General features: G+C 36.4%; 1 protein-coding gene across 4 annotated transcripts in view; it reads right to left on the reverse strand.

The window, feature by feature from the left end:
* Window positions 1-27,009, reverse strand: part of C2H8orf34 (chromosome 2 C8orf34 homolog) — a 201,662-nt gene that overhangs the window by 33,468 nt on the left and 141,185 nt on the right. For all 4 annotated transcript variants that reach the window (XM_075743929.1, XM_075743927.1, XM_075743925.1 and 1 more), the window contains 3 exons: window positions 18,071-18,191; window positions 12,935-13,437; window positions 7,271-7,364 (listed from right to left, as the gene is read on the reverse strand). In XM_075743929.1, coding sequence (XP_075600044.1) covers window positions 7,271-7,364; window positions 12,935-13,437; window positions 18,071-18,191 — 718 coding nt within the window. The remainder of the gene's footprint in view (window positions 1-7,270; window positions 7,365-12,934; window positions 13,438-18,070; window positions 18,192-27,009) is intronic.

Below are 27,009 nucleotides of genomic sequence, written 5' to 3' on the forward strand. Positions count from 1 at the left end.
GTTCTTGTATCAATATATATAGCCTGCTATATCAATATACAGCTAGTGAATTATTTATATTGTGACATATGTAAATCAATATATGTTTATATTCTTATTTTGGAACAAAATTCTAATAAAGCTTAGTAGTTTTTTAGTGATGAGCATAGATGATTATCTGTTGAACTTAGCTGTATATCTACAGTGGTTTATACAAGGCATAGAAGTCTGTGGAATTCAAAAATTAAGGACAGCCAATATTTTTTTTCCTGAAAGCTTAGAACCCCACTTGCAAATGTTTTTTGAATTAAAAAAGTAAAATATTTTAAAAACAAAATATTTATATCATTGCTATAATATATACTGCCATTTAATAACAGACATTCACATAGATAAAATTAGCATGAACATATTTTGTGCTTTGAAATCTACAGACTTCCCTGACTATCTAGAGCAAAGTAAAGTTTAACAGTATTTTATGAATATCTTTGTTATGGTCAATATTAATCCCAACAGTCATATCTTATATTTCCCAGGTGTATATTTTTGGATCACTAAGGACAGCCATTATGTTATTCAGAGGCACCCTGGCTTCTCAAGTAAGGTATTTTTATATTCCAAGGACTAAATTATGATAATAAAAACAACTGGGGGAATCTTTGCAGTTTAATATCACTAGAATAAACCTTAGCATAAAAATCACAAAAATGTGTTTACATGTACACAGAGTCAGGCACATTTTCAGGGGTTTGTAAGAAAACAGGTAACGTAAGTGTAGAATCATGATCATTGTATCACGCACACCTTTATCAAGGCCTAACATGTCATGTCCAGGAAAGCAAATGAAATTGCACATCCAGACTGCTCTTTATGAGAATGAGTAAGTATATTCGTAGACACTATGACAAAAAAAATCCTGCCGTGATCATCTAATTTGACCTCCCATATACCTGTATACAGCTCACAGAATCTCCCACTGGATTATCTATCATTTAAACAGGCCTATCAACTCATGTTAATGACTCCAAGTTCATTGCCTCCCTTAGCTTTGCTTACAATGCTTAAGACTCCTGGTTGCTAGGACAAAGCATTTAATAGCCTTTGTCACAGTCTGATGAGTTGAATCATTTTTATTTAAATATCTACCTTCAGATACCAAGTCATCTCCAAGATTCCTAATTGAATGCCTTTAGGTGAGGCAAACTCCTAACAGGGTTTCCCAGATCCTGGGTTGTTTTTAATTGTCATCTGAAATCTCTCAAGTAATTCCAATCTTTCTTAATGGCAAGAAACCAAAACCACAGTTTTTTACTGATATGTGGAATAATTACTTTGCTATTCAACTTTTTAGGCATTCAAGGAATGGTCTACAGCATTATGCTGAGAGCTCACACTGAGATGATCTTCTATGATCATCCTAAATCCATTAGGTCACTGCTTTCCAGGACAAAGCCTCATTATTCTGCAGCAGAGACAGATATGTTTCTCCGGTGCCAGATATATTTCATTTGGTTCAAATATATTTCATCTGGTTATAATAAAGTGCATTTTACTGGAATGTGGCCATTATACCAGGGGATTCATATCATTTAATAAATTCAACTTGTCCTTCCCACCAATTATCCAAACGTATCAGACCCTAATGAGCCCCATTCATCTACATCTTCCCATTAGAAACTCTAGTTTTTGATTCCTCAGTGAGCCAGCTTTTAATTTACCTAATGTGTGCCATGATAATTCTCTATGCCATTTTTTAAATTATAGTGTCATTTTTTATTACATTAAATGTCTTTGGGAATCCAAGTTTACCATAATAAAGAAAGATGCAGAAAAATAAATCCTTAGGTTTGGAAACTGTACTGAGAACAGCTTTCTGCACTGAAACAAATTTTGAGAATTTTTTTCCTCACTGCAATGGAAAATTCCCTCCTTCTCCCAAATACTTTGTTCAATGTGAACTTTTCCATGAGGAAACCAAATATTAGTCAGTAGAAACAAAGTGACATGAGCTAACGCCTTAATGGTATAAGGAGATAATGGCAGCTTTTGATCTAAGCGCATCCATTCAAAAAATAGGAATCTTGTGTCTAGTTCCAACTTTCTCTAGCTGTATTTGAACTCTCCCCTCACTATCCAACGGTCATCTAACTTCTGGTAGAAATAATGTCAATCTCTACTTTTGTTTCACTCTCTATAAATAATTTAACCAAATGGGCAAGTTTCCATGCTAGAAAATTGTTTTATCTCATTTTCAGACTCAAAAAGCCATTAAATGAAATGTGCAGCTTCAGCTATGGGCGTTACAAGACATCCAGTCAAGACCATCCAACAGGCCTGGAGAAATTCTGTTTACAGGAACACAATCCATACTGCCATCCCATTTCTGAAGTGGACATGGAACTGTCTCAAGCTAAAATACCTAGCTAGCCACTGGTAGGGAGAATGAATATTAAATGAAAAAAAGATACCAATAGGTTTCTCCAGAAGATTCATGAATCTGAAATTAAAGTCTCCCAGAAGTTCAACCCAGATTCACTTTTAGGACAAAAAAAGGGTAGATTTATAGTGAATTTACTGTTCACTGGGGAAAATTTCCAACTACAAATATTATGTTCTTATTAACCAGACATATAATTGATACGTTTGAGCAATGCCTCACAACTACCCTACTCCTCAGAAAAACCCAATCTAGCCTTGCCCTAAACTCATCCTCACTGAAAGAGATGTTTCCAGTACTGCTATATTCCATCAGAGCAGAATACAAACACAAATAGCTGAATTTGACTGACAGAAATGGAATGTGTTTGTGCTAATGTTGTAAAGGTTGCAATCAATAGTTGCTGCTCTAAGCCTGATTCTGTCACTCTTTTTCATACTGAGTAGTACCTGGCTCTAGCAAAAGGAAACTTTCACAGCAAAACCATATTCCAGCAGTAAACTCCTCCTCATTATCAACTCTGATCAAGAAATTTTCCAAATCTTAGGAACACTTATTTTCATAATTAAGAAAAACTAACTGTTTAGCCATGTGAATTTGCTCAGCATGAGGAATTTTACCCATGGATAAATATTGTACAGTTTGGAATTTTACTGGAACACAATCTGAATTTCTTGAGTCTACAAAACTGTCTTTCATTGTTTGGATCGTTTTCCTAGGTGGACATTTGTGCACAATAGGAAAAAAGAAGGTTTTCTTCAATAACTGTTGAAGTCATCAGTGTCTTTTGACTGCAGAGTTTCAAGGCCAATACAAGAATGAATGGGGTGGAAATCCCACTTTTTCCCAACAATCAATCAGCTTTGATTTATCAGCAGTAGACCTTCCACTTCAAACTTAGAAAAGAGTTTGCAGATGTATTAGTGGCAAAACATTTAAGTTTCTTGCCACAGGTCAGTAGGTGAGAGTTCAAGCCTTGTCAGACCAGCTGAGCTAGAAATGAGCATCTAGTGCTCCTGTTGGCAAGTTGAAGTTAGAGTAAAGTGATAGTAGCCACACCACTTAGTGTGCCATTGACTACAGAAACTGACATGCCCTAAGTGGATTAGAGCAAAGGAATGTATATATACATATGCATATATTTAATAGGGATTAACTGAGTAGCAAGCTCGCTAAGAGTCTATGTTATTCACCTATCATGTACATTTGCCAAATGGACTGACTGCAGGCAGGGATCCTCTGTGTCCAAAGCTGTGACACCTGGGGAAACCTGCTGTGTGGGTTAATTCTTGAGTTAGGCACTCAAAAAAGCAGACTCAGGCTTTTGGGAAGTAAGTCCACGCCAGGACTACAGATAGTAGGTTAAATTACACCAAAAGGCTGTCTTTTGTCTTCTCAAGGTTCTTGGAAGCTTGCGATACATTAGAAATTTCCAACCAGCAGTATTTGCAGGACCTGTTCTCAACAGAAAATTCAACCTGACTCTTGTCAGTCCCCTGAAAGGCTCAATTTCTTCCTGTAAAAGCTGGTTAAGAAATGCTCTGGTGGTTGTAGATGCAGCCCTTCTGTTTCCTTGCATCAGTACCCCACAAAGAAGAAAATTATTTTTGCCAGCTCAGAAAACTCTCACCAAACTGAAGTATTGTAGAAGTGGTAAGTATTTTCTCCAGATCCCTCCTTTTTTCCAAGAATGATCTCTATGCATCGTCTGAAAACTCTCTGCAGAGAATCAGCACACAAGCAAACTACTGCAGGTAATAATGGAGAACTGTCTTCAGGAATGACAGCTGAGGAAGAAGACACAAGGCCCTGTCTACAGGTGTTTTAGTGACACTAAAATCACAAAAGAACCACAAACGCTTCATTTTGGATCATATTGCCTTGGCCATTTTCACCCCTCTTTGCTCAGCATGTACAGAGTATCAAAGGAGACCACATGTAGCAAGCAGAAGAGATTCAGTTACTAAATGACAGTAGTTCTTAAAAAAGCATGAGTTGGTTCCTAGTTAATAACAAAATTTACATTACAAGAGCAAATAATTATACATCTATCTCTCTGACATATGGCCACTTAATTAAGCACATAAAGAGGAAGGAGAGGATATGCTAAAAAAATTGTTTCTTAAAAATGTTTTTCTTTCCTTAATAAATCTTTTAAGCTGTAATCATTTATACTCTTTTATATGAATAACTATTTGATTTGAAATTTTGTCATAATTGGTATGAAGCTTTAAAAATTACTGACTTCCAGCTATCTTTGGATCTTGCTGATAAGGATAATTTTTTAAAATGCTGTCAGAGACCCTGAAGGATTTAGAAAGTAAAGTCTGATTTGCAAGAACTGAGAGCCTAGATCTCATTTCCATAAGACAAGATGTGCACTGTCATATCTGTTTTGCAAATGATGTTTGTTGGGAGATGTTGAGATGCCAAAGTGACCCAATTCTGTTCAGCTAGCATTGGCTTTGAAAATAGCCTCTTTAAACTCGTATACCTGACTACATTTGAAACTGTAGTCCACATTTTTTCATTCTTTTTCTTGTAGAACAGTAACCAGAAGGTATTCATTTAAAAGAACTCAAGGTGACTCACAGAGCTTCTCTTTTTGCATTGTTAGTTTTCCCACTACCAAAAACTAGCTTTACACCTGGCTGCTATTATCTCAAAGTAGTCAAAGAATGTGGTAAATATTATCCACATATAATTTATTAAAAGCTGAGTCAAAGAACAGGTGTTGCTATTGTAAAGATTAATTTTGCAGCTCTTCTGCTCAGACTCATAAATTATGAACTCCTGGGCCCCCTCAACACTAAATCACACACATAACATCCACACAGATTTATTAACTTCAGGGTGAAAAATGAAGTAATTTTGCCAGCTGCTCTGCCTACAACCACTGGCATCAGCAAGTATGCCAAGCCCCTCACTGACTCTCCACTTTACAACTGGGAATTGGCAGCTTCTCTGTCAGCAGTGGCATTTCTCCACTGTCTGCTTGCCAACGACACTAGCGTATTAGCTCAGATGGGGATGATAACACTATTATTGTTATTTTTTAATAACATTTATCATTATTAGATTTCAGATGCAGAAAGTATTGCTTTGATCAAACTTTTTTGTTCTACTACTTTAGTTATATTAGCAGAAAGACTGGCGTGCTAGAAAAAGTGCAGCAGTTAACTACTACACAGGCTTACAGTCTCAAAAGAGTGTATTATGGCTGCAAATCCCTCTTTGCTACAGAAACTACAGCTTACAGCTACCTTCTTTCCCTTCTCCATTCTTGGTGCCATCAGATCCAGGAGAAACACTTATTAGTTCAGCAACTATCATCTCTACTGATCTATTGGTAGGACCTACACTTTTATCTGTCATTTACCACTCTGTCATACTGGGCAGTGACAATGATCTACCAGGATTCTTAGAATCTTACAGCACAGGATCTCAGATGCTCAGAAATCCCCACACCCATGCAATTCATGGTACGGCAGCTATAAAGGAACCATGCTGTGCACCTGAATTGTGCTGAAGCATTACTCTCCCTGACCACATAGTTAGCACCAGTCTGTGTGTGCGTAGTCAATCCTACCAATGTTGGTGGGATTGTAAATTCATTACAGAAAACACAGAGGAAAATTCACGTGCACAGATAAGGTAGGTACCAGGCTCTCCCTTTGGCCACCTAAGGTGAGCTTCAGCCCAAAGATAAGTGAAAGGTTCAGGTGCGAATCAAATAGGACTTAACGGCTTTGGACTAAAATCAGCTGGACACACAGAACTTCATTTTAGCACTGTACCAGTGTTATAAAACTGGTACGTGATCTTCAGTGTCTCATTATGTAAAATGAAATTTCATAGTCAAACCCCAGGCTCTGTATGGATTTGCGGAAATTGGTATATGAATAGAAAACTCTTAATTTTTTTAAGTAGCATAATTTAAAAATGTATTCTGGCATCATTATTATTAGTCATTAATCTCTTACACAGCTGTTCCATTCTGTGACGAAATTGGCTTTTTTTTTTTTAATGATTTTAACTCTGCATGTTAGTTTTAGTAGAATGGATTAAGCTTTCTAAACATGCTGATTAAATCATCTGTTCTTTCCATGTATATCACCTTACATATTTTAGGAAATAGTATGTATATTCACCCTTGCAGATCACAAAACTACTGTGAATTAAAAAAGAAAATGCAAAACATTTAATATTTTCAGTAAGATTATTTACAGGTACCTTGTAGGCAGATACAACTTGCTACGGTTTTAATGTATTGCAATTTAAAGCATGTTACTTGTTGTTACTTGTTCTGTCATTTATGTTATGATCCTGCTGACCTTTGCTTTTATGATTAGACTACTGCTTCAGACTGTAGGATATTAAGGATTACTTGCATGATTAAGAACTTTTTTTTTTTTTTCAAAGAGGAATTAAAAGGAATACAGGCAAAATAGAGATAAGGGAGTCACAGACCTGAGGAGGAAGGCTCTACTTTTCAGAGCTATCGGGTTTTCTTGGGGGTTTTTTGCCAGTCAATACAGATTTACTGAAGAGACCATCTCTTTCAACTTCATGCTATTTCTCTGGAACAGCTACTTTAACTTATCAGTACAAATTGTTTCACTTAGCGAAATAAACTGTGGTCTGCAAACATTATGTCAATGTTCAGTGACTGTAGGAAAGCTTATGTAAATCAGTCCTATAAAGTTCAACCCTCAAACAAATGAGTAATTGCTACTTATGAGAAAGCTCCTGCGAGCAGGCATGATATCTTCACAGGATTTGATGACATGAGAAAGAGAAGTTGAAAGTTTGAGGGTTTTTGACATATCATCTGGTCCTAACAAATATACTTACATTTGTCTTGGTCAGTTTCCACTCCTTCACTTTCTGTGTCACTCGGCAATATCCAAGGTTGATGAGCAAGCTGAAGCTGTTGTAAGAATTCATCCTGCCACAAACAGATCTATTTTAGATAAAATGACAGAGAATGGTTCTATATAAATGCAGACTGTAGCAAACACTCTAACCTAAACTAACTAGTGAGGAGAAAGTCTTTAATAAAAAAAAAAAAAAATTAAAAAAATAGAACTTGCTGAGAAACAAAACCAGAATGTAGAGGACATGCAGGCTGCCTAGAAAATTTTTTATTGAATTCTTATTATCTATCTATCCTGGGGAAAAAAAAAGTCTCTTAAGCTACCTATCTGCTATAGGCACATATATATACATACCCATCTCAGAAAAGCAGTGACACAGAACAAAAGCTTAATGCAGATATTCCATATGTCCCTGCAGTTTTTAGACTATGCCTAGACATGTCATGCACAATTTGCTTAAGTAAAGCTTTGATTTGTCAGAACTTTCACTGTCTCCAATCTAGTAAGAACAAGGGCCTGAAACTTGATTTAGAATCTATGGTTTTATTGGAGGACAAAGCCTGTGAAGGAAGAATGCTATGGAAACTTTTGTCTCCAAAATACCATAAAACTCTAAGCATCAAAATACAAATGTTTTACATAGTTAGAAATCCATACACAGCTGAATACATGCTTTTCAAAATGTTTTACAATTGCCTCCTTTTTTATATAATATATATATAAAAATATTTTTCCATACACACACATATATCTATGTGAGCACGTACACACACAGACATATAAAATACTTTGACAGGTTCCTTTGCAATATTCAAGGTGAGAGATGAGACTGGAATGCATAGTTTTATTTTCAAAAACAGTTCAAACATGCAAGTCTAGTCTCCAAAAGAGAACTTAAACATTGTCCAAATATCATAAAATTACTGGCCAGACTCTTACAAGCACCTGAAAAAAAAGGGGGATAATAGCCCTGTCTCCTTTTACACCAGCTGAAAACCAGAATCTACACATTCACAGTTAAATTGTGTTGCACAGCGCTAGGGCATAATTTTTATTGTTAGGCTGTTATTGTTTAAAAACATAAACCGAGCTTGGTTTACTCAGTTCTTGGAAACCTAAGGCTGTTCAATCAAGATCTAACTCACTGTGAGTAAACTATTAATTCTGTTAGTAATCTGTTAAAAAACCCACAAAGACTGCTGCAATGGCCCAACGCTAAGCTCAGGCAGGAGCTCCAGGCCTTATGCATGTATTGCCATTTCAAATGTAGTCAGTGTTAGAGAAGGTTGCTGACCGCAGCGCTGACTGGAGAGGGACTATTTACAGAGGCATGTAGTGACAGGACAAGGGGGAACGGGTTTAAGCTGAAGGAGGGTAGATTTAGATTAGATGTTAGAAAGAAATTCTTTACTGTGAGAGTGATGAGACACTGGAACAGGTTGCCCAGAGAGGCTGTGGAGGCCCCATCCCTGGAAATGTTCAAGGCCAGGTTGGATGAGTCTTTGGGAAACCTGGTCTAGTGGAGGGTGTCCCTGCCTGTGGCAGGGGGGTTGGAACTAGATGATCTTTGAGGTCTCTTCCAACCCAAACCGTTCTATGGTTCTATGATTCTATACTGCAAGATTCTTGCAGTAGGAGCAAGTGGCTCTCCCACTGATCAGTATACTTTTTAAACTTCCAAAAACACAGAGCAAAGAACTGAGCCAGGCAGCAGAACAGAATGGAAATATCTAACCAAAAAGAGGCCTCTTGACATTGAGTTGTGCTCTGTACTCCAATAACTAGTAGGTGAATTTGTGTTAATCAATGCTATATTCAAATAGAAATCTCCTGCTGTTGACAATGACAGACCAATAAAGATTATTGAATACCACTCTAAACTATCTGGATAAATAAAGCGATTGTAAAATTCCAAGTGTTCAGAAAATGAAATGGCAAACAAGGGATTCAGTAGTATTTTCATCTCAACAGCTATTGATAATCATCACAGAATTGTGTCACTTTAACAGAATCCATCCTAAAGAGACAAGCAGGATTCAACATTCCTTTGTCAATTTATACAAAACACCAAAGGATAAGGTAAATGCACAAAAGTATCTGCCAAAGGATTTGGAACCCTGATTTATTAGTTTTATAGAGATAGTAAAACTATTTCTCTAGGTAGCATTTCTTTGCTATAATTCAATTCAGCCTTGAATAGAGTTGATAATAAAACACACCTGTTAGAACTTTGTAATATAATGTATGCCAAGAGGCAGAAACCCGTCCACAAAATCTCAGATCATTATGTCTTGAGCATTAAAAAAACCTAAAACATTCTTAACAGCTGATATGTTAAGTACTTACCAAATTATTTCAGACTTGTGCTATAACAAAATTAAACCACCCTGAGCTACAGAGTGAACTTTACTAAAACTTAAGGAGAACTCTGAATTGTATTTATCATTAATATTTTTGTATTTTAGACTTATTACGTTACTCTGAAACACATTACAAACAAGGAAGCATACATAAGGCATTGAAAGATATGTTAAAATTCCTCATAAACAAGTGACAGCACACACAGTGTAAACCCATGCAGATTCTGAATTCTTTAATTCAAGCTCCTTATGCTAAATCATGCTCCTGGTACCCAGTAACTGCATCCTTTTCAACTGACTTATTCTCTTCAAATATGTATCATCAACTTTGTATTGGTTCATTCCATTAACACCACCTAAGAGTAAGGAAGCAGACTGTTTGCAAAATCTTATCATAGTATCTTCTATAGGATTGGCAATATAATCACAGTGTATTTGCATCTAGTGGAAATTCCCATTTCACACTGTAGGTCTAAAGAATAAAGGCAATTTCCTTTCTTTTATTTTACTGCTTTTATACAGGAAGAGGATACAAAACGTGCAATGAAAGTTCCAAAACTGTTTACAGTATCAGCCTCAAGTTTTATATCTTTGTGATCTGTAAAAGTTCAAAGACAGACACAATTTTATCGTTCTTCTCCTACCCCAGGCCACCTTTGACTTTTTAAAATTTGTCTCCATGGTCAGAGAGAATCTGTAACAGAAATTTCATCTGTAATGAAATCCCATGGCCACAAATAGGGGGACACCTCTAACATGGAAAAAGTGTCACTGAGCAGAGATACTTCCTGGGTATGTTCTGTTTAAACCCACTTCTCCAAGTGATCAGGAACTTCAGCGGGCAAAGATAACTTAAAAGAGCTCCCACAGCTTCCAGTGTAACACTACAAACACGGAGTGCTCTGCTGGGACCGACAGATTGGCCAGACCTCCATCAGCTACTTTCTGACATCCAAGGGCCCTTACAGCTTGACAGAGGAAGGTCTTGAGTATGAACGTGTCATATTAGCAATTTTATCCTTGGAAGCAGAGCTAGTCCCAAGACCAGTTTCCATTAAGTTAAAGGTCACTTGTGGATGTCAGGAAAGGATAAATATGGTTTGAGCTGGGTCACTAGCAGCCAACGTACTATTGTACCCAGCGAATAAAGAGGAAGAAAAGAATTTGTCACTTCTGGAAGGGATTATAACAGAGGATAAGATCCTGCATAGAAATGCTGACATTTAACACCAGCTTTACAGTGGGCTTGCTGGATAAAACTGGACATGTTATTCTAACTGTAAAGCAGAGTAATAATATTGCTCATTTCTTAAAGTTCTTGAGACATATATATACACATATATTAGAAGTATAACAGGACACATTGTAAGAGCTATGAGCAGAGCTTGGGATTTGGCAAACAGAAGTAACAAGTCACAGCAAATGAAATGGGACTCATGGTTATTATGACTATAACTACAAAAAGGCTGTGAAAGGAAGCATTTTTAATTGCCTGCCTTGTTACAGGAAAGATCAGAAGTGATGGACAGACTGGATGTCCCTTGGTGGAGATGCAGTGCTCATTACATGGCACTTTCAGGAGTCTATACAATAATTTTCGTTGGTATCACATGACTATGTATCAGTTAAGAACAGGACTGCTTAAAAAGAAAGAAAAAGAAGAGTGTTTAGTGGGAAACAATGAAACTCTTCATTTCTTCTGAACATTTCTAGTTAAAAAATGAATTTCAATTATCATTTTCTGGTACGTGAGAAAATTCCAACACACAAACACACACACCCCTCAAAATAGGAGATGAAAGGGGGTTTGTTTGTCAAAAAAGAAATTTGTTACAATTATATATTTTTTTCCATGGAAAACTTCTGGTTTGAAAATATAGCCACTGTCAGTGAACATATTTTCATCAGAATTGTAGCCACCTTCAGTCCTCATGTCTTTAAGTCGCATATCCAATTCTAGGTGAAGTAGCTCAAGTGATAGGATTAGTGCACTGCCACTCAAACACTAAAATGATTTTTTTTTTTCCACCATCAATTTAAGTAAGATTTCCTCCTCAGATTCTTTAGTTTTAGAGTTATCTGTGCCTCATTTACTTTCTTTCACAATAAATAATGGAGGCCATATGTATAATTGCAAGATTATACTAAGTATCAAATCCCTAATTTTCTTACAAGCATCTCTAAGCAATATTATTATAAACAACATTTAATTTTTTTTTTTAAAAGTCATTGGACTGATAATACATTGTGTCAAGTGTCATACCCAATAGATTTTTAAAACAAATGATACCTCTCAGAAACAATTATCTAAAGGTATGATTTTTTTTTTTCCAGTTTTGGAAAAAAGCTATCCAGGTTTTGACAAATGGATTACAAAGAGATCGGTAATAAATGGTGTGAACCAACTTCCTCCACCATTAAAAAAATAGCAATCTAGACATATAGGTCCTTCTCAAGTCAATATAGAAGGACTGGCATTTCCTGAGAAAAGATTCACCTTTGTAAGGCATGTATCTGAGATAGACAGCAGGGCTATTCTTTCACAGGTCCTTTTATTTCCACTGCCTACACACTAAAGTTATCTTTAAGGCAGCTAAGGTTAGCAGAGGAGAACCCCACTCAAAATTTACAAGGTACTTTAACTTTTTGTTTTGTTTTAAACAAAGACTAATCCTGTAAAAGGCATTGATATGGGACAGGAAGTTCTTATGCTTTGAATCAGTCTTGTTAATGTACACGTAGTACTAGGCAGTGATTCAACGATGTTAGACTTTTTCTTATTGCAGTTCAGGTTTGTGTTTCGGAAAATTTGTCCATTCAGCGATGCCTAACTAATCATTCCAACATGCCCAAAAAATGAAAGAAAAAGCAGACCAAGGAAACATTATGCACTGCCAGTGCAGTAGGAAAAAAATACCCTGGAATCTTAAAGATAAGATAAAGTTGTGTTTAATATTCCAGAGGTACGCACCTCTTAGAAACTGTAAGGCTAATAAAACTGCAATGCATCAGGCCAGCAAAATCCTACAGAGCTCATGGAAAATTTGGGGGGCACGAGTGTTTCAGTATGATTTCTGTAATAATCCTGACATTCTCTAATCAGTACGTCTCAAAGCTCAGCAGTATTTCCTTGCTAATTTTCTCATCATTACATTTCAAGCTCTTTTCAGAGTAGTAAGTTATATTAGGTATACTGATGTTACTGCAACATAAAACACAATCTAGTCTTCACGTTATAGTAGCTCTTAAACATAGCAAAAACATTAAATTGAAAATCTTACTTCTGATAAACTGCTTCTCTGAGTAGTGACAGTTCCAACAATGTCTCCACTCATTTGCACAGAGAGCCCTGAAGCAGCGCTGAGGGTCCTCCCCATTTGGCTCTTAGATGTCAAAGATCTGCTTCTTTGCATACTAATGATGCCTTCCCTATTTCCTTGGTTGCTAGGGGTAAGAGGCCGTGACAGCAAGCTATTTGGGGTCACAGGTCTGCTCCCTGGAGTTGATGGAGTCGGTGGCCTGTTGGTTTGTGTACCAGGCGTTGGAGGCCTACTGTTTGCAACACTGGAGACCTGCGTTCTGCTGTTAGTGGGCAGCGGTGGTGATTTGTTTCCTTGGAGCTGAATGTTCTTCCCCATCTGAGTTGGCACCTGTGGCCTCAGATTTTGGCTCTGTGTAGCTTGAAGATTGCCTTGATGGTCAGATGTAACTAAACTATGGTGTTGGATACTAGGGCTTCTTGAGAGCCTTGCTTCTTCCCATAGTGCTAGGTCCTTCTCAATATCTGTGCACACACATAAACAAAATAAAACAAAAAAAAAAAGGGAAAAAATAAAATTAACTTTCTGTTTCTCTCTGGTTTAAAATCTATTTTCTCCAATTTAAGCGACAACTTGAAGCTGTGCAGAGAAAATCTATTCACCCTTAAAATACCAGGCATCAGAATTAACAGTTCAAATGTTTGACAAGCATTTCCTCAAAGTTTATTTACATTTCATTTATTGCAAACACAGCTATCCCACAGAAACGAAATATTTCCACTTCATTGACTGCCAATACAACCCATAAAAATCCCTCTCATTTCTTCAAAGTTATCTCTCTGTAGCTTTTGCACAGTTTCTCATTAGCATCAAACCACGATGGAACAGTGAGCTAAACTTGCCATCCTCAGGCAATCCAAAACTGGTTCAAGGTGAGACTTTGCTTCTCGCCTTGCTGTCTATTGCTCAACCAAAACTCTGGGGGAAATAATCCCTGAACTCTGGCACATCTGGATCTGCGATCCTGTTTGAATCTGAATCTTGTGCTCTGGCCTGCCATCAGTGCCACAGCAGGTGATGGTGGTCACCAACATCTAGAGTCCAAGGAGAAAAAATGGCCACCATCTGGTGGTCCAGTGCCTACCCCTCACACAGCCATAAGGAATAAGATCCTATTTAAAAACAGAACAGATCGGGGTAGTGATGAAAACTGTCTTCTGAATTCATTTAAATCATATTGATGCTTCTAATGAATTAAATCAGATACTTCCAACAAAGTTAGGTGAGGGTAGCTGGAATTTAGGTTAGCATTGCTAACATACTGAAAGTCCTTGCAAGTAAACATGTCAAGCTTAAGGAACAGTTTACTCAAGTTTATTTTATCTCACACAATCATTATGAATTTTCACTCTCACTGGCACGTACTCTACTGTAACTTGGTTTTGATAGGGACAGTTAGTTATCTTTAGCAAAGAAATGCCATTTCCCATTAACCTGTATAAGTCACAGTCCCAGAAGCTGTAAATCAGCAAGGCTCTACTGATTTAAACACCTATTAAGTGAACTTATATAAAATAAGCATTTCATCTTTATTTTTATAACAATAATATCAGGTTCTAGAAGTCTGAAAAGAAACAGATTCTACACTGCATATTGGAAAATCAGATGTTTTTTCACTTGTGTTTACCTGTAGATATAAAAGGAATGCTGTATGTAAAATAATTAAAGATGTGCTGCCTTTAACATTAACTTATTTTATAATAACACCTTGAAAACAGGAAGATAAGCTATTTGAATTTCATGTTAATAGTCTAATACAAGATATTCCACACATTTCAAATGCTAGTACTAGAAAAGATGGTAAAATTGAAATAGTTGTGAAAGCCTCAGAAAAAAAGTGTCTTTCAACTCTTTAAAGATTAAATGCTATCCTGTTAGCAAATTTCAAAACATATTGTTTCTAGCACACAGTTAAGAATATTTCTAATTGCTACCTTGCTGACCTCTTAAAATTAATTATTTCCATTTTGAAATACTTATATCTTGTAGTACTGTTCCATTATGCTTTTTTAAAAAATCAATACACATCACTTTGGAACTTGTAAGGTGCCTAGCAAAAATTTAGGGGCCATTAAACGACAATGATGTGAGGTATCCAGTTTAAACCAAATGAGAAATATGTCATTTTAATGATCCACCTTAGCCTATGTCTTTGCAAAATTACAGATTTCTAGCTTCCCCATGATGATTCAGTATGCTAAGAAATTATCTGAGTATTGAATGATTTAATAAGAGTTAAATAAACATTTTATTCTGGCTCATGTTTCCTTAATTCCATATAGTAATCAAGCCTGCAGATACACCGGTTATTCTAATCATTTCTCCACATATAATTAACATGTTTCCATAGTGTAATTATTCAATTTTATTTAGCACAGATCTTCTTTTTAATTTTGATTCAATATCAAATTTTCAACCAGAAAGGAAAAAAAAATCATCACACATCTCCAGCTTTACAGTATTATCTCATCCATAGTAAATACCAGAATTGAATTATGACTTAGAATTTTTTAAATCCCTTGCCAATATCATTTAAAGGAAAATAAAATGCAGGCAACAGAGCAACACAAAGGCATTTTACTTTCATATAAGAAATACCAGAATAAGGATATGATTCATAATGCATTTACAAATTGTTTATATGTTTAACAGTTCTTCTGGTGACAAAATGTATTCCAGAGGTATCGAAAGACCACAGAATCAGTGTAACAAACCAAATTGGCAAGATACTGGAATTAACTACCAAAAAAAATATACTCTGCTTGCGTGTGATATAAAGCAGCCACAGTAACATAAGAGACTGGATCTTAGACAAAAGTATTACTAAGCCATATGTAGAGAAGGAAGAGAAAACTGATTGCTTCAATATTTGATTTTGTAAAAATGCTGCTTTAAAATATCAAGGTACTGAGGCAGTTGCTGGCAGTTGGTGCTAGTCACTAATTTAGGCACAGGCACCAAACTGTGCCTAATGTCAGGAGTGAGTTTTATCCAGCACATAGTCCGTAAGAGAAAGCCAGGCTCCTTAAGAAGATGTATCTGAGACAGGGGACCACACTTCATCATTACGCAGGTAATCCAAGTGAGAATTTAGGCATCTAAATGACTGCCTAGTATTGGGTAGAATTAATAGGTTCCAGTGTGCTTGGTAAGAGAACTGAAACAAGGAGACTTGCTGATATCAGAGACACTTGAACTTCTGCAAATGTATGAGATAAATAAGGGTAAGCAAAACCACAGCGTTATTATCTGAGATCCTCTGAGCTGATTCTTCATGGAAATTATGTTACGCTTGTCTGTGAGGGGAATAATTGTCTCAAGCAGCACTGGTGTTACAATAGGACATGAATTATTAGGAATTCAAGAGTCCAATGTCTAATAATTGGGCTGTTTTCTTCTGAATTTCTCAGGCAGACAAAAATTACTGAATGGTAGAATGACTGAACCTCATGTTACAGCGTTACTGAAATAACAGGCCCAAAGCCAAATGACAACAGCATTGATGTGAGAGAGAAGACCTTGTAGGTCACACAAGAGCAGACTCAATCTCGGAGACTAAGTGAATGTAGCTAGTTAGCTTACGGTCAATTAAGTATTTAAAATTCCATATTCTCTTGACTATGGTAGTTACTACTGTCAGCTTTATCAAGGGAGATCTAAAGTAACTGCATGTTTCAGAGCATACTGCATAGAAGAACAGCTTGTACAACCATGAAAGTGCGACCAGTTAGGACATAAATCAAAGTAGGGCGATCTTCACCAGATCCCTCCCGAGTGACAACTGGAGCAACACAACCAAGGGAAGTGCTACCTCAGTGGCAGAGGCCCCTGGGGTACTCAGGTCACCGCTATGTCACAGAAACCCGATGACCACAGCTCCACCTGCTAATCTCCTGGTTCCCACTAGATGTTCCTGGCAGTTTCAGTTTGGAGAGAGGGTTCATGGATTTTCAGTCTAGTTTCGCAGTGGCTAATAGCTACAGTGACTTGAACAAGAAAAATTGAACAGTATCTCTGTTGTCAGAAACAAAAAACATCTAAATTTTTTTCATTTGCAGATGTCATAATTTTTAGTTCTTGTTCCATTCCAAGATCTTTTTTCTAAAGTGCTTCCCTCATTGTGCTCCTAGCTTTGTCTTCTGCCTTGACTACAGCTGCAACAGCCCCCAGACAAAAGTACAGCAGCTGTACCTCTCTCTAAAGAGGATACAGCTCCCAAGCCTTTCACACCAATATTATTGGTGGGATAAATGTCCAAAGTCTTTTAGAAAATCACACTGAAAGTGGCAAGTCAAGAAGGATCAGATAAATTTCATTTCTCCCTCCTCCTTATATACACAGTCTTTATGTTCCAGTTCTGCATTGCTTTCAATAGGGTTGGCCCACGAAGCGCAGCTTTCACCATGTGACAAACAGCATGCATAAAATAGGACTACCATGCTATAGGTCTATGTCATTCCTTACAACTAAAGCTGAAGATAAGAAAATACTGATTACAAAGAACATCAAATTGCAAACTATATCCTAGGATATCCCTCATTAATTTTTATAGAGCTCCAAAACATATTTTCACTGGAAAAAAAAAAGAGGGGGTTGTTTGACCTTTTAGAAAAGGTTATTCCATCAGAGATGTTGCAGATGTTCCACTGCATGCAAGTTAACAGACTTCTACTTAGTCAGAAGTCCCATGAACAAGGTGGGCTTTTCCAGCAAAGCAATCTATTCTCAAGCTAAAGGTCCACTGCAGCTTTTTCTAAAGACTACTAAAATGTAGGTGAAGCATCAGTACCTCCTTATCGCATAAGTCTTGGTGAAATGTGAAAACAACAAAAAAAGGTGCGTTATTAAGCTGTCAGACTGCAGTATGTTTAACAGTTCAATTACTGCTTAATTACTGCATTTACTGTCATTACATCTACAAACACAACAATAATTGTGCTGTTTCTCTTCAATGCAGAAAAAGGGAAGTTCAAAGTTTTTATCTGTTTTCATCAGCATGTGAGATGATAGAACATTTTTCCCGTCATTTAATATATTGGCAGAGCTATCTGGGTGAGTACTGCTACGTGTTTTATGATACCTTGCTACTGTACATACCAGCTAGGTGTTTCTCCATGGTCTGAAGTTCTTTAGCTGCTAAGGAGTCCTTTAAGAGTTTCTGCCTTGGGGAACCTCCCGGTCTGACACCCATGGCATCCAGGCTCCGAACGGTCTGAGACTTACACAGATAAAAAGAAAAGGGAGTATTTTTTAATGTAGTTTCACATTTATACGCGAAACAACAAAAAAGCGGTATCCTCATTTAGAACACTGAATCTGGTGCTTTTAATGTAGAATATATAATATTTTACGTAAAATATTACAAAACATCAGTGCTTACCTCAAATAACATAAATAGTAGGTATTATTTAAAATCAACAGTTCTAAAGTAATTCAAATATATAGCTTCACACAAGCTCTTGTTCCTTGCTGAGACATCACAACAGGACAAATTCTTCAATGATTTACATTCTGTGCAGTTCCAGTTACTTAGTGGGGGTTGCACTTACTTTAAATTACCGTAGGATTTGGCACCGTATCTCTGCAAAGCAGCACTTCTGGGAATATCACAGAATTTCCTAATCAGAATTGCCAGTGCTGTTTTATCACCGCAAGAAGTATTCCTTTCAGGAACAGCAACTAAATCATCAGGGCACTATAGCAGTTTGGAAGGGATGCTGGCAAACAGATCACCTCCCCAGTCACCTCACTATTGAACGCTGTGGTATTCAAAGTTATCTGCATTTTCTGGAGCCCACTCAATATAGTTACATGAAATGATTTTAAAATATACTATGATGAGGTAAACTTGGTAAGTTTTTTTTAATGCTTATTTGAAATACACAAAAAAATATATGACTGAGTGTGCAAGACTTGGTCATAAAAACAACAAAAACATTAATTAAAGTATTCTTAACAACCTACCTGAAATACATTTTACATTATTGCCTCACCAAAATGTTTCATCTGTAGCCTAGGAGGTTTTGTTGATTTCCCAGGTTTCCTAAAGAAACACGGCTTACGCAATGGTCTCATTGTCATTCACCTCTTACTAATTTTTCAATCTTTCGCTCAATGTCAAACAAATTTAGAGAGTGGCCACGGTTTCGAACGTTAAGCTGAATGTAATTTCAGGGAGAGGAATGATTGAGCAGAGGGAGACCCAAACTGGTGACGCTGTTCACCGAAGGCACACAGGGCTCCGCACTCTGCCAGGCGGAGAGTAACCCTGTCGCCAGCAGACACCTGGCTCCCTGCAGATAGCTGCAGTACGCGATGGTACTTTTCTGGCTGGACTCTCATGTCATAGGGAAAGGTGTACAGCACAGTTCAAAGGATGAACTGTAGGAAAATACAGGTTTGATATCATCTCTATTCACAAATAATTTGCTTTAACCATAAACACTAAATAAAACACTGTAACTGCCTTCCATTTTAGAAAAGTAAGCAAAATTCTATAGAAGTAAAATGTTATATGAAATATATTTTATATCACGTTTAATCTGTTCCAAATAAACACGGCTTTATATGCAACCGATCATTGTGAACCATGTATCTTTAGAAATATGTTAACACAGATTCATATTTATAAAGCAACAGCTATATTGTAATGCTGCACACTTGTATGTAAAAAAGCCTAGGTATATTTACCAGCATATGAAATAGTTTGAAGCTGCAGGTAATTCTGTTGTTATTAACTCACAACATTTTTAGAACACTAATGACAGTTTTTCCATTTGCTGATTGTTTTTTACACTAGTACTGCTCTGGTTAAAGTTACCTGTATTTAATCCCAGGTAAATACACAGGAACATCTGAATTAAACAGTAAGATGCTCAGAAGTGGAACTGATCCTGCAAGCACATTTATTTCAGACGTATCACGAGACCCGATTCACCTGTTCCCTCAGGAGATTTTGAGCATTTGTCACTTCAGTCCTCACTGTGAATTCTCCATCCAAATCATAATCTGGCTTGTTGAGTTCACTACATAATACTAATCTGTATTAAACTGCTCACATCTCTAGATGTTATTTCTAATAGATGTTAGTTATCCAGTATCTATCTCTAGATGGAAGAATATTTTATTCTGTGAACAATTCCTCTGAAATAAACAAAATTAAGAGATGGGAAGGGGGAATACAGCCTGCAACAAAACTCTAATTTTTAAATTTTTAATCTGTTTTTAGATATACTCTTGTCTCCAGATGTTTATGGTGGAATAAGGCCATTTTTATGTACATTTTATAATGTATATTTTCATACGGCAGAAAAACCAGCAGGACTTCAATAATGACTGTGGGGGGAAAAAATGCCCAAGGTCATAAGGATGAATTCTTTTTGAATATACAAATTCATGCACAAATACAACTCTGATGAAATATGGAATAAAAACTAGTCAATGGTCTATGGTAATACTTGAAGACCAAACTGGTCTTCTAATATTCTTAATCTGACTATTGAAGTTTATCATAAGCAAATTATTATGGGTTTTCAATAACTCCCTAACCTCCTAAAAACATAGACTTCTAAATGTTAGCCTGGTGAGAGGGTTTAATTCTCCATGTCCTATTTTCTGGAAATGAAATGGAGTTATCTTTCTCTTCTACAAACCTCTACTGTTTCTTCCTATATTCTGCCTTTTCCTCTACCATACTTCTTTCCTTTATGCACAGCAATCATGTAAGACACATACAACTAAGGTGACTGTCTGAGCAAAGGCAGCTCGTGACTGCCTCTAGTAGAATCTAGGATAAATGGATAAAAATGATTCTTTAATGGTACTCATGATGATAGTGCTTTAGATGTTTTTAAAAACATTAGTAATGTTTAAATTAAATCACTTGCAATTAGGAGACCCCAAATCACAAAGATCATCAAACATCAGCAATACTTTTCTATGTTTCAATACAGGTTTTAAAATCTTATATAAGTTCATGTAAGACATATAGATATGCCTGTGTATAAGCAGATACAGGCACACAAAGGCAGGTACACACATACATATATTCAGCGTCTACTATTACATATGGCTGTATGTTCAAACTCCCTTTCAGATACACAGTTCCAACACATTGTGAAATTAATGAGGTAACTTCAGACTAATTTTTTCTGCAAGATTTGCAACTCTTCCTGTTCTTTTCAGTTCTATGTAACATTGTAAGCTTATGGCATTTTGTCAGGCAATAGCTTCACAAAAGACCAGAACGGTATTGCAAAACTAGTTATGGGAGATGAGATATTTAATATTAGCAATTTAATTTAATGATAAATTAGGTGCTTATAATAGTGCCTTCCAATTAAACACTCACTTGATAGAAAATTATAATGATCTGGGAAAAAAAAGGTACAAGAGTTTTTTAAGACATTAAAACTGTAGTGTAATCATTTTTTGTTCCTCCTCTGAAGCTAGATATTTCAGGACTATAACCAACAACACTTTTGGAGGTAGGCTCAGGTAATGTTTTTTTTCTATATATCTAAATAATATTTAAAATAAAAAAATATTTTTTAACATTTTGAGACTTTAAGTTCATCTAAGTGAATAATGTATAAACGCAGACAGAGGTCCTCAGTGTCTCCAGCACATAGTTTATGCAACAGCCTTACTCCTGGAAGATAAACACAAGCTGAAAGTAGGGGATGTTATCAAGGAGGCTTGGGAAGCATGCCAGTTCAAATGCAAGGATAAATGAATTTGTACAGCTCTAGCAGAATTCACTGGTGCCCCTTTTCTCCACTGGACGAATGGCAGCAGTTCAGATATGTCACTTAAGAAGAGATTCAGGCTTGCAAGCCATTTATTTAAACCTTATTCCACTTCACCAAAACCCGTCCTTTGTCTACTGGCCAGGAATTGCAGAGATAAAACACTACCGTCAGTTAATTTGGGACTTTAATAATAATGACAGTAGACTGAAAGTAGTTGAAAAATATAGCATATATGTATGAAGTACGTGCATAGAAGTCCTTCCAATTCCTTCAGTATCTTCCAAACTACAATTGCCCTTGGTCTTTCATTAAGCTTTATAAATATTAGCACCAAATTTAAAAATGGCCTATTTACATTAACAAGATTAATAAGATCTAAATATGAGGATGTTCTTGAAAGACATCCTTGTCTTTCTAACTTGTAGGAACAGCTCTGGGCCCTGTTCATCACCTCCAAACTTTGAAGGTGAGGCAATGTCTCTTTGCGCCAGAAATATCTTCAAACAAAGCCCTCAGGATACATTTGCCAACTTCTAAGGTCAACTATGTGTCCATTTCTTAAGTGGCTTTCATTATGTACCATCATAATTTCTTCACATGCAATGCATTCATTAATGCTTTCTTAGCTTAAATATCTTAAATAGACTCATTTGACAGACAGCCCGCCAAATTTAAAAAAAAAAACAAAACCCTTTATTAACCAATTTATTTGCAAGTGTCCCTTCCACTCTGACCAAGCAGCTGGCAAGGACAGCTGTTATTCATGCAGTGGAACTTTTTGCGCAGCATTTGTTTGAAGATTCTTCATGTAACCTGCATTTTCTGGAAGAGTTCACCAAAGGTTTAATCTTTAAGCTTCCGTAGTTTGTTCAAGGACATAAGGTGAGCTAGTCAACATGTTTTCTTGGTACTGCAAAAATAATAAACCTTCTCAGAGCTCTGTTGCAATATTGGCAGCCACCTCTAATCCCCACCTTCCACATCAGGGCCTGTTCTACTTGAAGTGCCATGTAATTGAAATTACAAGCTTTTTGCTTCCCATGGCAGTCGGCCAGCACATTTTACGCTAAACCTTACACCAAAAAAATGGTAGTTTGAGTTAACTTACACATAATCTTTCTGTTTACAGGCAAGAGAAAAGAAAGAAATATATAGGCACGTGGGAATCACATTTGTTTCAGTTCCTGAAATGTAATCAGAATAATTTTTTTTCTAAGCTTCGGTCCTGTTTTATTTACTGTAATTTGGACTATTATTTTTGAATTTTTCATGCACAAGAAACCAAAATTTTAGACAGATAAAAACAAGGTGCTTGATATTTTTTTCACTTTTTTTTTTTCAAGTTCAGAAAATTTTTTCAATTTAAAATTATATTTTAGAGTATTAAATATATTCAGATAAGAGTATTTTCACTCCAGGAGACACCTGTCCTTCTGTCTGCCCCCTGAAAGGCCTCCTTGGAAGCTCTAACCACACACTGCATGCAGTGCCTGCCAGTGGGCTGATGAACTGACCTTGTGAGGGATGGGGGCATTTCTGGATGCAGTCCTTACACCTTGGGGTCCAGGCTGGGAGACAGGGCAGCCCCAACACACATCACAGGTGTCGGGCAAGCACACGGCCGGGGGGTCAAGGTTTGCAATATGTAACATGCTACCAGCAAAAAGAATACCAGCAGGTAAGAAGTGGAAAAAAAAAAAAAAAATTTTAAGTACTTCAGGTGCTCTCCAAAGTAAAAGAGAATTTTAAAAGTAAAAAATAATTATTTTGCAGCTGTATGTACAAAATTCTATGTCTATTTTACGGAATTTGTTTTAGATAGGAGAGGTCTTAACCAAAGAAGCTCAAGGTATGTAATTCAAACTACCTGCTTAACTACTTGCAGAAAATATCACTTATTTCCCAAGAACCTTGATATTATCTTCTTCTACTATCTTGTATTGTTAATTTAGCTTATAGTAATTTAACTTACACATTTGCAGTGGGTTTTTTTGAGTAGCTATGGAAGAGTTGCACTAATATCTGTTATTATTATTTTTATGGAAGATTTAAAATTTAAAGTTAAAATTTGGAATTTTAACTTTATGTGCCTGAATTTCCACACACTTACAAAAGTCAAGTTGGATTTGAAAATTTTTGTGTCAGAACACACTAATTTTGTGTGTATAATATAAATATGACCTTTATAATTCATACTACATCACAGGCACGCTGCTCTTGTTCCTGATGTGGCAGTGGAACCTTATTTTAATGACTGACCTGCTAAATGCTAAACAGTGACCCCAATCCAGCAAATAATTTATAGATTTAGTTCAATACTGAAGTTTGGGTGTTTCAGAGCTGTTGATTATACTCAAACTTGTACAAGTAATTAAGTTACTTTGCAGCATTATTCCTGGGAAAATAGTGGGAAAAGCTAAGAAAACTTCTAACAATTACAACTTAAATCACTTATCACTGGAATATAGCTGTATTCAACTTACATTGATAGCAAGAATTAAAAGCTTGATTTTTCCTTGTGCATGAACCCTCAAGTAATTTCAGAAATTGAATTACCATTGAGGAATTTCTGTATTTATCACAGAAAATCCATCTGTGTATTCCTTCTAGAAAAGCAACTGAAAAGTTCCAAAGCAGTAGGGAAAACAGGAGAAAATTTATTTAAAACAGAAGACCTTTATAAAACAACTCATTAGAGTATCTTCCCCACTGTAATAAAGAGCAAAAACCCAAGGTAGAAATTTCATGCAGAAATGCTTCTTGCAGTTGGACCACTTTTTTTACCACAGTTTCTGTTACACTTGGATTGGTCTGCCTTACATGGATAATTTGCAAAGAAAAATATGTTTTTATGTGCACATGCAAGGCAAGATGAGTGAATGCAAAGATTCACATAAAAAACCCAATAAGCATGAGTCCTCTTAGATCCAGGTGGTAAAAGCAGCAACTCAGAGGGAAGGCAAAAGCTACTCAATGTGAATTGCCCAGTGCATGTGCCCTCTTTCTTTCTGTTAGTCACTGTAAATTTAGTAACAACCCTGATATCATACTTTTCCGTTTCTGTCAGAATTCCAACCCACCTAATTTTTTCCTAGCATCACTTCAGTGTCTTCTTAAAGCTTGCTAGCCAAATATTTATAAAACTCATTTACAGAAACATAGAGTAAATTAGGACTCTTGAGTTCACCACACTGCAAAAATCTCAAGAAAAATCTTTGCATTTTGCCTAGCACTTTTTGTTACATTAAATATTTGTCAGAAAATGAGCCCTGTGGTAAACTAGGATCTCTAAGGACATTCTGAATGCTTGCTTCCACTTTGACTCCTTGCAAAACACTTGGGAAGAGTGCTGATTCCTGTAAATACTTTAAACTGCTTTTTGCTAGCTTTACTCGTTTATTCATTCAGTACACTTTGTTTGGAATTGTGCAGCACTGAAAATCTAAGTTCTCGATTTTTCAAACATCAAATCTCTTTGTGAAAAATAAAGCATAGCAAGATTCTATTAAACATGTTTAAAGGAAAGAGGTCGAATTACATAAACGTCCAGATTCTTCAGAAATAGAACAGTAATCATATACAATATTCAAGAAAATCATAATGTAACCATAGTACATGAACCATGTTATAAACATAGATGTTGCCTATGTCTTCTAAGTACTGGCATCCAGATTGCTTTAGTCTCCACATCAAAGATTTTACATGTAGACTTATACAGGGGACATGAAAAAAGAACCTACACAGCTCTTTTCTAAAGATCCTTATCGATAATTCTTGCTGCTTTATCCCACGATTTTTCTCAGAACACTTCTCTTCTGAAGGCCAAGGCACTTTTAAAGAAAATTTGTCAAAGATAGATGAGTAGAGAGAAATTTATGATAATGATCCATTTAACGAGCAACAGACTCAAATTACCCTATTGGAATGCAGTGCCAGTATTAAGCATGGCACACCTTGGACCAGATCAGGAATTTTTACATGTAATATGCACATTTGAGTGAATGCCATGAACCAATTTGTCCAATTTATGAGAAATGTCTACTCAACACCATATTTATTCTACTTTTTCCCTCATCTTGTATCTCGTATCTCATATAATATCTGAAAATAATTTCAAGTCATGAGAATGTATTTTGGTATCAATTCTGAAGCAATTTTAAAGGTATATTTCTTACTGTTTTGAAGGATTTGTGGGACTCCATAGTAAGAATGCATTTATCTTCACAGCCTTCCTATGAGGAACCTCAGTTTTACATCTATATTTTATATGTCAAGATTGTCAAAGAATTAGTGTCACTGGAATTCAGCAAGGAACCATGGAACTAGATCTGTATTCCTTCAGAGCCCTAAAAGGCAACAACAGTTGGATCATTTTTTTCTTTTTGAGGACATACAGTTGCAGACAAACATACAGTGTTGGATAGCTGAGTCTTATTCTGAATATCAAACCATTTTAAATAGATAAAAGTACACAATCAGCCAGCTATGCACTATTTAAGCAAGAGGTTTAAGATACAAACCACAGAAAAACCCAAAGGCAGATGAACTAATGGTTACCGGTTTATGGCTCCTTAGTAACTTGGGCAAAGGAATTTTCCAAGAGCTCAGGAAAGTGAAGCTAGCTGCCTTTGCCCTGGGGAGAGGTTGGGCAGAGCAATAGCTGCAGCCACTCCTCTTGCCTTCTCTCTGCAGCACTGGCAATAACAAGAGCCAGGGATTCAGGGATTCAGCCCAGGCAACTTTGCTGCCTCTGGCAGTCTACTACCCCAGGCAACCTTATCTAAGCCTAGAACTAGCAGAGCATTAAATGATACATGTACATATTGTTTGTCCATTCGTAAGCAGGCACACACAGAGCATATACTTGAAAATTTCTTTAGAAAGATTTTGCTAACAAACATAATGATCTTTTGTTTTCCTTGTATCTTTGTTTTTGTGTATAATTCAATTTATTTGTTGCTCTTTCCCTGTGCTACGTGTCTGCAGAACTGATAAATCAAAGCTGGTAGCTGCAGGTCCAAATCAATAAGAAACACATGGGTTCAGAAACTGCTGCAAAATTTATTATACCTCTCTGTTCACTGGCGTGAAGCAGAAAGGAGGCTTGAGAAAGAACCTCTAAACAATGACCACTAAGGTTCATGGCCACAATGGCTCCTTATTCCTTTTGCCCAATATCTTTATTTATTCCTTTTGCCCAATATCTGGAAATGCTCTGTGAGGTTCTTGCACTCTTGAGTTTGCAAAGAGCTTTAGGAATTGATCTGGAACTCCATATCTGCCAGC

The sequence above is a fragment of the Balearica regulorum genome, chromosome 2, assembly GCF_011004875.1.
Source record: "Balearica regulorum gibbericeps isolate bBalReg1 chromosome 2, bBalReg1.pri, whole genome shotgun sequence".
Taxonomy (NCBI): domain Eukaryota; kingdom Metazoa; phylum Chordata; class Aves; order Gruiformes; family Gruidae; genus Balearica; species Balearica regulorum.